At 33.0% G+C, this 11,937-nt stretch overlaps 1 protein-coding gene across 2 annotated transcripts in view; it reads left to right on the top strand.

Annotated features, from left to right (window-relative positions):
* Window positions 1–11,289, top strand: part of ZDHHC21 (zinc finger DHHC-type palmitoyltransferase 21) — a 76,878-nt gene extending 65,589 nt beyond the window's left edge. The window contains exons 9-10 of one of the 2 annotated variants that reach the window (XR_009519880.1): window positions 2,491–2,534; window positions 3,087–3,144. Coding sequence is in view for 1 of the 2 variants with exons in the window: in XM_060014763.1 (XP_059870746.1) it covers window positions 2,491–2,534; window positions 3,087–3,219 (177 nt within the window). In the remaining variant the exon portion in view is untranslated. Of the gene's footprint in view, window positions 1–2,490; window positions 2,535–3,086 lie in introns of both variants that reach the window. The other variant, XM_060014763.1, reaches the window with a different exon arrangement.
* The last annotated feature ends 648 nt before the right edge of the window (window positions 11,290–11,937 follow it).

The raw sequence follows: 11,937 nt of genomic DNA, 5'->3' as shown, positions 1-11,937 counted from the left end.
CCACAATTCCCTGCTTAATAAAACAAAACAAAAAGTTTATTAAACCTAGTTCGGCACTTGGAAATAACTTACGGTTGTCAATATTCCTGCCAGTAGTAACCTCTCTTCTCTTCTAGTTTGCTGTTTCTATTGTGCATATAAATACGATAGCATGATAACTTGTGTTGCCTGAGTATGCTGTATAAATGCCAGTGCAAAAACTTTGTGACATGTTTGGCTGTTCTTTTTTCTTATAATAGTACTCTGGATAGCTGAGAGATAAGCATTTGCCATTTCTAGTGGGAAAAAATAGTCTTTTTTGGCTAGCCTCACAAATCCTGTTCATAAAGTCATGATAGACATCACATCCTTTGATTGAATGACAATCTGTTTATGATGACTTGAAAGGTAGTGTTCCTCGTATTTCTTGAACCAGATTCTAGAAAGATGTCAAAAGCACTTGCAAATAAGAGCTTTTCCCATATGAAGTCTAAATTCAAAGTCCTTAAAATTGATTATTTTATTGTCACAACTACATTCCTCAAAGTTATAATCGAGTTTTAAGTTTCTGCACAGTAAAAATATCCTGTAACATTGGCTAGTTCTAGTAGTCTAACCTTGTAATTGCCTTCCTTATCCTGAAATAGTTTCCACTTTTAAGTGTTATCTACACCTGCAATTTGGGGCCATTTATATACCTTTCCTGATAACACTTTTAAATTTCTTTCCTGTCTTTTCCTTTGTATTTTTGCGCAAGCTATCTTAATTGTTTTGGAATAACCTGTCACCATCAGTTCTAAGATACCATTTAAATTACTTCCTTCACTTTTTTTTTCTGATATGGAACCAGAACCCCAGCTTTCCTCTAAGTCTTTAATAAATTTTTTATGTATTTGCAGACTGTGTTTTCACAAAGTAAAACATTATTTTGAGGAAATTATGCAACAGAACCAGGAAAGGTTAATTATAAATAGAATTGTCATTGGAAACCATGAATTTCAGAAAATGCTAGGAAATTAGTGACTATAGAGTGACTAATCTATAGCCTCCACACAGATTACTGGGAAATCTGGAAATGAAACTCTGTTTTTAGTTACTAGTCACATAAAAAATGATAGATTTGTTTTCCTGTATGTGGGCCAACTGTAGTTAGACAACTGTTCATACATAAGAATTTAATGTTCTGAGCCATTCACGTAACTTCTTTAAAGAGTTTTTTGAAGTAAAGGTGCTTTTCAGTAGTATTATTGGAAGAGAGTTCTATAGCTAAATAAGTTCTTGCAATTGGAGTTGCAGCCACAAATATTTGCATGAATAGTATTGCTTAATAACTGCAGTCCACCTGCTATATCTGAGGAAGCTAATAAAGGAAAGGATAAAAGGAGGAAGATTTTTTTGTATATTTAAAAGAATATATTTTCTTTTGTACAACTTAAAAGTATATTTAAAATGTAAATATATATCTAAAATAAGATTATATAATTTGTGTTTTGATTATTTGGATATTCCTTATCATCACTGTTTCTCAGTCTGATGATGGGTCTTCCATTAACATGAATTAGACCAGCATGTCTAGAAGCTTTCTTCTCTTTATTGAGTTGTTTTTCTTATATATTTGTGTTAACAGCTTTATAGAAAACACATAATGAGAAATTGCATTATTATGAAGGGACTGGTTTTTCTCTTGAGAAAAAAAAAGTTTTTTTACCAAAGAACACTAATCAGTTAGCTTTCCTTTTCAGAGTAATAAATGTTGTAGTACGGCAAATGCATACATTGCCTTGTTGAATTTGGCTTTGTTTACAGAAATCCATAACCAGTAGCGCTCTTTGGCTCTTGACAGTTTTCTGTTCAATAGTGTCTTTCATTTATCATTTTGGTATTTATTTTTTAATGCATATTTAATGCCAGTTGAATTAAATATAGACTTTTAAAAGAATTATCAAGAAGGCAAGTGTAATAAAAGGTTATTTTTTAATGAAGTGAGACTCCTACAATTTTGGGGGGGGGGTTGTAATTGAATAAATTGGTTCTTTTTAGCACAACGTAATGTTGATTCTGTTTTTCCAAGGGAATTTCAGCAATGTACATAGATAATTTAAAATTCTTTTTTTAACATCTTCATTGAAGTATAATTGCTTTACAATGGTGTGTTAGTTTCTGCTTTATAACAAAGTGAATCAGCTCTATGTATACATATATCCCCATGTCCCCTCCCTCTTGCGTCTCCCTCCCACCCTCCCTATCTACCCCTCTAGGTGGTCACAAAGCACCCAGCTGATCTCCCTGTGCTATGCAACTGCTTCCCACTAACTAGCTATTTTGCATTTGGTAGTGTATATCTGTCCTTATATACACTACCACTCTCACTTTGTCCCAGCTTAGTACCCATATATAAACTTTTTATATCTTTAGAATATTCTCTGAATATGATTAAAAACATCATGAAATAGATATAGAATCAAGCCTTGATAACTGTTATATCTGAGTATTTTTTTTGATTTTTAATAGGATACAACATCTATTGAAAAGATGTCAAACTGTTGTGAAGAAATGTAAGTATGAAAGTGAAGTCTGTAGTGCTCTTATTTAAAAATGCAAACACCTGGTTATATTTGAAAAATGTGTGCATGTAGTGGAAAGATAATATAATGATGGCTTTTTCTTGGTGCCTTTTCTAAGACCTGAGCTAGCAAGCATAACCCAGACTTACAGTAGGGGTAGGGGTCTTCTAGCCGTGATAGTTTTCAAACAAAATAAGTACTGATCATTCTTGTTCCTTGTCCTACTAAAGTAAGTTAAATTATTTGTCCTGAAAATACATCAAAAGAGATTTGCTGCTGTGTTGTTGACACACATTCTGTTAATCCTGAGATTCTCCTCTGCTTCAAAAGTTGCCCTAGGTTGATTGACGACACAGATACAATATCTGCTATCCAGAGTTAAAACTCAGCTGCATGCCATAATGAAAGAAAAGCTGTATTTGTGATGCTGGGACACAATTCATCAGAGTCCAGTAATGGATCCCCAGCCAACCTGTATTGTTTTAGCTGACTGAAGTGCACCATGGGAGTGCTGTCTTTCACTAATAATGCTGTCTTCTGTAGATCGAGGCCCCGAAAGCCATGGCAGCAGACCTTCTCAGAAGTTTTTGGCACTCGTTGGAAGATCCTGTGGTTTATTCCTTTCAGGCAGAGGCAACCACTGCGAGTTCCCTACCACTTTGCCAATCACGTCTAAACAGATGGATGGTGGGCACAGATGGGTCCTCCATGCTGGAAATGCGTTACAGGTTTTCTGATAATAGAACTATGACAGTCTTCAAGTCAATTAAAATCCACCCACCAATCTTAAGCATCATAATGTGCCCCAGGCTTTATTTTAATAGTGATCTTGATCCTGTTGTGGGACTAATACATGATCTATATTTAAGTTTTAAAGCATGTTTACTTTCAAATTAGCTTTCCACAGGGATTTCTTTAAATGCTTTTGTTATTAAACTCAAAAGGCAGTGATTGGGATGAAGTAATTGTACATAATTTCTTTTAGTACTGACAGTGTTACAGATTTTACTTTATGGGAAACTTCGGATGTTTATTTAAAAGTTTCACCCTTAAGCAGTACTAACCAAATCTGAATTTCATTCTTTAGGTTTTACAAAAGTTGATACGCCTTATATGTAAATTTTCTTTTTCAAATACAATTTTATGTTATACTTCCTTTTGTATGTGCTGCAAGATTTTTTAAAATTTAGCATATAGGATTGAACAACAAAACAAAAACAGCAACAAAAAGGACAGTGTTTTCTTAGAAGTAGATTTCTAATGTTTTTTTTTTGTCACCACCAAAAACACCACTAAAGTAAAACACCAACTACCTACCTTATTTTAAAGGAAAGATTAATTTTTTTCACATTAACTTTCCCATTTCTTTCCCCTGTACTGTTGTAATTATTGGTTTTTGTTAAAATATTTGCTCCAAGGGGAAATTTTTGACCAAACAGGCATGTGTTCCTATTTTACCCTAAGATTTTTATTAGCAAAAAGGGTAAAGAATTTGCAATAATTCCACTGATACCTTTTCTAGTGTAGTTATGTTAGAATGCACATGTTTTTAAAATGCTAGTATAGGGCTCCCCTGGTGGCGCAGTGGTTGAGGGTCCGCATGCTGATGCAGGGGACATGGGTTCGTGCCCCGGTCCGGGAAGATCCCACATGCCGCGGAGCGGCTGGGCCCGTGAGCCATGGCCGCTGGGCCTGCGCTTCCGGAGCCTGTGCTCCGCAACGGGAGAGGCCACAACAGTGAGAGGCCCGCATACCGCAAAAAAGAAAAAAAGCTAATATAACTAGATAATATATAATGTATAGTATAAAGAAGAATATTGTGCTTTAAAAAAATATATGTATACTTTTTACTTTTGTTTACCTACTAGTAGATCTAAAATTACACCTTGAAGGTTTTTATGTAATAGATATTGGCCAACTAATATTGAAATTTTATTTATAGGAAGTTACTAGTAAAAGTAACTTTTGTGTACCTGTAATCACCCAGATTGAAATTAAATTTTAATTGACCAACTATAATCTGGATTGAGAGACCATTTTTAGTAGCCAATGTTAGGAAATGACCTTAAAATGAGAAAATATAATCTATATTCATTATTAGCCTTATACAAATTTAAATTGCTAATTGTGATGGTCTCTTGGAAAGCATAGAATATTTGTGTGAGAAAAAATTTAGCATGGTTTGAAAAAAATTCAGTTAAAAATTTTTTTCCATTAGAATACTGCAAAATCCATATATCTTTAAAAAACTAATTATGTACTCAGCCTTTCCCTTGAAGAGAGGATTAAGGGGTATCTAGTGTTCTTGGAGCATATCAATATTTTCTTTTTGGTTAGTTTTGGTAGTAAGGAGTCATACCTGAGAAATCATGAAACAGAAGGTTACCATTGTCAGCTAGTTAACTATACTGTGGTTATTTTTTAGAAATTATAAATATCTCCTAAAATAATAGAATAAGGTCTACTCAGAGATACAAGTACCATGTCTTTCATGTTCTGATTACAGTGCTTTATTATTTAAAAACTTAGTGGCAGATGGAAATATTTATTGGTGCTGATAAGATTCATAGTAAATTTAATATAAGAAGTATATTTATAGAGCTTAATGAACCACAAAATTAGTACATATATTCATTCCAGGCAGATGGGTTGGGTTTTGACCAAATTTGGCCTGGTGACTGAACTGTTATAAGGAGTAATGTACAGATAATGTAGATAGATGTCAGTCAGATGCCTTATGCTGTATACATTCCTTTCAAATAAGGACATTGAGAAAACGGCAAAGCCAAGTGAAGACCCCCTAAAGAGCTTTATGGACGAATTTATACTTCATATGGTAGCAGTAGCTACCTTGAAAGGTACCAGGGAGGTACTGAGTGCCAACCTCTGTCTCAGTAATGAGAATCAAGAGGTGGTCTCTTTCCCACTCTAACGGTTTCTGGTCTTGGTTTTCTTAGGTTCCCCACTTCTAGGGCACCTCTTCCCACCTTTCTCTTTACCTTCCCTGATCCCTCTGTACCTGATTTCTCTAAATTACTGGAATACAAACTAATGCACTAGGCAAGGCATATATTTATTTTTGTTTGAATGGCAGAAATGCTACATATCAATATATTTATGTAGGAATCTATATAAAGTATATCTATATATACTTATGCTGTAACTTTCAGTATTTCAGAGTTAGCACACCTAACTGGCTTTTATGATTCTTGTTGGACAACTTGAGAGAGAACACCTGGCACTTTCCTGGGGAGTCCATAAACTCTAGTGTGCTCTCTGCGCCCTCTTTTGGCTAATTGATGTAATTATACTGGCTCTAGAGATTTGTTGCCCAAATGAAATGTATACCCAAATTCTGAACATTTCAGAGGTACAAACTTAAGGGAAGTCTATGTACAAAAATGTAAGGTTTTATGAAAATTAATGTGTTCCTATTTTATGATTCTGATGTCTGGTTCATACATATATGACTACTTTGCTTCATTTATGTATATTCATATTATATTTTTTACTATCAGACAAATTTATATCAGATCAGGATAAATAAATATAAACCGTTTCATGAATTTTATTTTGAACCTTATTTTGGCAAATTAAGTCCTTAGAATTAAAAAGTCGTTACCTTAAAATTACCAATTTATTACAAAACAAATTTATCATAGTTACAATGGCAAGCCAGTGTCTAATATGTTTTACTGAATATCTAAAAAAAAACATTCAGTTTTTTAATCCCAGTTTTGGAATGATTTTTTTAACTGATTCAATTGCATTAAAATAATGAGATTAATAATTCTTTCTATACTTCTCTTCATTCTTTTTAACTTTCCTGCTGTGAGTTAGAGCTGTAGCTTTAGCAGCCAATTTATTATATATTCTGGATAACCCTGAAAATAACTAATGATGTTGAGCATTAGAAAATAATTATAAGCAGTGAGATTACTGATGTAATCTGTATATTGGATGAAGTATTTCGTTATAAACATTTCATTTCATTTTAAGCGAAATGTATTTTAAAGGATGTTTTACGTTCAGCAAAGTCATTAATTGGACTTCTGGAAATGAAAGTAGTTGTTAAGTACTTGTTATAAATTGCACCTCTTGAACAATTATATTTGTTGCTCTTCTTTTCTGCAATCAAAAATGTTTATGGGCTCAAGATTGTAGGCAAAAAGTGACTGAGTTCAGAATTGTAAAAATATTGTTAGCTGATGTTCCATTGTGAAAAAAATACTATTTTGCTTCAGAGTTGTATTAAAAATATTTGTGGTTAACATAAGAGGTAGATATACTTAAAATATTAATATGTTAATGTCTTTGAACAGAAGAAAGCATAGTTTACTTTTAAGTAATAGAAATAGAGAACATAAGCATAAAGTTTAGTGTAACAGCTAAGTTAAAACTTCTGTCAGAATGAACATCAGTGAATGTTTGCTAATGCTTAGAGGTATTTTTCTCTAAGGATGGCGGCTAGTTATAACTGTTCTTCATCAGGCTTTTTCAAGTCACTTTCCTACAAATAATTAGTTGAAGGTGTGTCACCCAAAAGGGTGTATTAATGCTCATCATAAAGACTTGAGTTAGGGCAACACCTCCACCCAGGAAGTATGAAGTAGTTTTGATTATAACCACATACCTTTCTATGTGTTAGATAATGGAGCAGTTTGAATGTTCTCACATATGTTGGTATAAAATCACAATGTATCCAGCTCTAGTTTACAATGGTATTAATATTAACAGAGCTACTAGTCTTTCCCTGGACTTTTCTCTAGTGTCTACTTCCCTTGTGCTTCATGTATGAATAGACTACTTAGCTCAAGTTTACTAAACTATTGCTGCTTCATTAAATAAGTTTTTGACATGACCTCTATATATGTAGATATATCTAGAATTTACTAGGTACAGTTTACACTTACAAACATTAAATAATTTATTAATAGATATAAGTATTAGATTTTTTACCCAATTCTACTACTGTTGCTTTCAAAAATATAAGTACTGGCAAATGTAGTTAGTAAGTCATGTACATTTAGTATGTTCTACTTGCTAGTATTAGTAACCATATAATTAACAAATGAATGAGTGTATTATTTAATGTCCACATTTGTTACTTTCGATCCTAAGAATCCTCTGAATTTCTCTGTAAATCACAAATTTCATTATGCTCTGAATTTAGCCATTCTCAATTGAATTCTAGAATATTCTTCAGCAGAATGTGAGAAAGTAATAGAACCAACTTGCTTGAAGTATTTTGAACTAATGTTGTTCTTATGTATATCAATCAGTATTTAGCATTTCAGCTGCATTTAGGATGATGATGGTTTAACTTCAGGAAGTGTTTTCTCTGATGTCTCCTTTCATTATCATTGTGCAATTTTTAACAACAAAATTTACTACATTTTTGTCTGTTCTTCAGATATTGTAATACTGCCTGCTAGTGCTAATTTGAAACAGAAATAGTAATGGTGTTTATCCTTATGTCATTGGTATTTTCTATTATCATTATTTTTTTTACTATTATTATTTCCTTTTTCCCTTGTCTACCATAGAGGACAGGTACAAATGAGTAGTGAGTAGCCAGAATTAGATAAAGAGAGTATTAAGATGGAGAGAAGGCTAGACAGAGCATGTATAATCAGCATCTCAGCAGAAGGGTTTACTGGATACAGAATCTGTGACGTCAGAGAATTCCTCTGCTACAATCATTTTAGCCTTATCTCTTGTTGACACTGTTTCACTGTAAGAGTTGTTGATGCGTGTAAGCGTTTAGTTTGAGTTATTTTATCCAAGGAGTGTATATTGCTGATTCTTGTCAGCTAGTCAGATGCCTTTAAGAAATTATTTTGAATTTTAAATATCGGAAGTGTACAGTGTACACTTACAGTGTAAGTACACTTACACTGTACTTTATGCAAAAGTACAGCTACTTAATGCCAAGCAGAAATGAATAGGTTGCCCAAGGTTTGATTGAAAAAGCTGGGACCTTTTTATAAGTCTCCTCTTGCAGAGAAAGGATATACTAAGTATTGTAGTAAAGTCTGTCAACAGAGGGAAAATCAACAGTTTGTATATAAAGGGTGCTTTTCACTTTAAAATTTGGACTATTTCAGTTTTTCATATCTTGAGGGTCTCCGTAGCTATTGGTATTTTGAATCCCTGTAGCATGTAATGTGGTGCTTACCACAGTTGTTCAACACTCTGATCTTTTGGGTATTGATAGCTTTATATCTAAACAGAGATATGGACAAAACAGTAGCAATGTAAGGTGGTGTTTTTGTGGTTTTGCTTGTCTGTTGACTAAATAAGGGTTTACCTGGGTAGGCTGTCAAGTAAAGGGAGAGCTAGTCTGCATATTGCACACTCGGTGTTCTTGCCAGGGTGTGTCGGGTGACATTGGAACTACTGGTGCCTGAAGTTAGTGTTTCACAGCCTCAACAGCTAAGACATCCTGGTGCTACTCACTTTAGCATTGAGTGACATTTTTAATTCCCGTACCAAAGAGTTAATTTTCTTTTTGGTTCACTGAGTTTTCTTCTCACATCCTTGTGTTTATAAAGTAGAATTTAATGTCACTAAGAACAATTTTGATTAATAGATCTTAGTTTTTGCACACTGCTGCCTCAATTTAGTTGGCTTTAAATGTCTCTCACTTGGTCTGTTTTTTTCTTTTTTGCTTAGAAAGTAAAGTAAAAAAAAAAAAGAGGTTTTTTTTTACTTAATATGGTCTTTAATTTTGTATTTTCGTATAGATTGGCTACTTTAAAAAGTAGTTTAATAGGTCGAACTTAAAAAGATAATTGAAACACTTTACACAAGATTTTTTTGTTTTATTCTGCAGGAATAAATGAGAAATAATAAGTCTTATCTCTACAGATGAACTCTGTAGCTTGTTTGGCCCTTTTAATAAATGCTAAAGCAAAATGCTAAAAGGAGAAGTTAAGGGCCCATTCTGATTACAGATGAAGAATTTTGCATCTGTGTGTGTGTAGGTGTGTGTGTGTGTGTGTGTGCGTGTGTGTGTGTGTGTGTAATCCTTAGTGGTATTAAAGGATGATAATTGCCATTTGTCTGTTTTGTGAATAAAGATAAAATTAAAGAACGTTTTAAAAATATACGCATATGTGATATATGTATGCACACACACACTCTTGCCCAAGAGGAAATGCAAAACTTTGATTTAAAAGCAAAACGAAAATTGAACTTTACCCAAAAAAAAGCCTGGATGTTGTTACTCACTTTACATAAGTTAGAGTTAAGAGTATTTTTAAAACTAATTCTGCTTAGTGATTCATTTTACAAAAAATGGGAGAGAACATCCTTTAGAAGTAGTTGTCCAAATGTAATACTGCTATGTGTACTATCCTGGTTCCCTATTTTTTTCCACAGACTTCTAAAACACTCATTTAGTGTCCTTAAAAAAACTGTAGCTGAAATGATTAAAAATTTTGGCAAGAAGATAACTGTGTGTATGTACTGGAAAAGTAGACAATCACATTTGAGAATGTTTTGCATAGTTTTCAATCAACTAAAATCACTCTGTCTTTGAATGTAGATACAGTATATGGTTTTGCAGTGAATTCTGAATGGAAAAAAATCAAGTCAAACTAGTGTGAGATGTGACTTAGGATCATTTGAATGATATGTAGAAATACAGATGTACATATTTTTAGGGGTAAAGACAAAATTTAAAAGCAAAATGGGAAGAGACAACATTGTCTCTCTCTGTCAACAATATATTTTCTAGATTTTGTTGTGACAATATCAGTTCTGAGTTACTCAGCTTGTTTATGTGTTACTTAAATTAATGTGGCTGAATGCAGTTATTTGTTCAAGTTATTGGATAGTAGAAGATTCACAACTATCTGCTCTCCTCCAGAGACGAATATTAAAAAGAAATATCTACTTTAGCATAGGTACAATAAAGCGACTAAATGATACAATAGGAAGAAGTTTCTCCACAATTGGAGATACTCAGACAAATCAGTTGCAGGTCTAACCTGGGGGAATGGAATAGGCTTTTGGGAGAACTGAGCGTAGATGATGTTGCTTGTAGGAGCTTTATGTCCCTGGAATTAGTCTTTTTAAAATGTGACTGGCAAGTTTAATGAATAGGCAAAATTTGTGATATTTCAAGGCTCCTAAAATTTTGTGTCAACCTCAATGGTGTCTAATATTATATCCCTAAAATAAAAGACTTTTATTTTAATAGCGGTATGTTCCAAGTGCCATATGACGATCCTGTTTTTACATTTATCAGGCATTTTTTCATTCAGTGCATATGTTTAAATCTGAGTGCTGTTTTGCTGCATGTCTGTTTTACCTTGTCAGTTACCCTAAGAGCATTTAAAGAAAAATCTTCACTGACATTTCTTGTGCTAAAGGTAATAAGGAAAATGGTAGTTGAGGGATATGAGAATAGATTGAGAAGAGGGAGGAAAATGACAGGTGGGAGGCATGTATGTATCTGAGATATACTTGTTTAAATGAAAAGTCGACACTGGTTCTTAAAATGAAAAACAAACCATGTATCTAGCTTAAGAACGGTGTTTTGTTTTTAATTTATTTTAACGATTTAGTTTTATTCATGTAATATTTCTGTTTTCTTTGCAGATTGTTTTTAATTTAAATTGTGGAGTTTTTACTTCTCTTGAAATGTATTATGTACTGTATTTTTAGAAATCTTATTTTTAAATAAATATTTTTTAAAAACATAGGACTGTTCTTCTCCCCCACTTCTGTATTTATTAAAATCAACCCAAATTCTAGATTTCAGCACTATCAGTGTGGCAGGCCACTTTGTTTAGTTTCATGCAATTTGGATAATGATTCATACATAATAGCCTTAGGATTTTGTTCTGTTATAATCTCAAAATTGTTTATATATTCAAGAAAAACTGGGTATACATAGTAGGGTTGAAATTGACAAATGCAGTATTTCTTGTTAGGCATATTTGTTTAGAGATGACCCAACTGGCTGGATTCAGTCACCCCGTTTATTTAACATTTATTGTGCCAGACAGTATTTTATGGAACTATTTTTTCTTTGTGGAATAATTTACATAAAATAAAATGCAGAGAGTATATATCTAGGCATTGTTTTAGATCTAGGGGTATTAAATTACCTAGAGCCTTTGCTGTTATGGAGTTATAGTCTAAGAGTATGTGGGTAGCTTTTTATTGACAAATTTCCTAAGTCTCAACTAACTGCTTTACTTGTATATGCGAGAAGTGAGAACAGAGACGTGTATATTAGTGGGTATAAATTGGTCAAAAATATCTGAAAAGACAAATCAGTATGTCTTAGAAACAATGAAGGTATAGAAACTGAGATTGAAAGATAGGGGCTTAACTTTATTTTAAAAATCCCTTCTTAAATTTTTATTACCAGAAAAGTAAT

The sequence above is a fragment of the Delphinus delphis genome, chromosome 6 (assembly GCF_949987515.2).
Source record: "Delphinus delphis chromosome 6, mDelDel1.2, whole genome shotgun sequence".
Taxonomy (NCBI): Eukaryota; Metazoa; Chordata; class Mammalia; order Artiodactyla; family Delphinidae; genus Delphinus; species Delphinus delphis.
The sequence above is the reverse complement of the archived record's forward strand: the minus strand, read 5'-3'. Positions and strand labels throughout refer to the sequence as shown.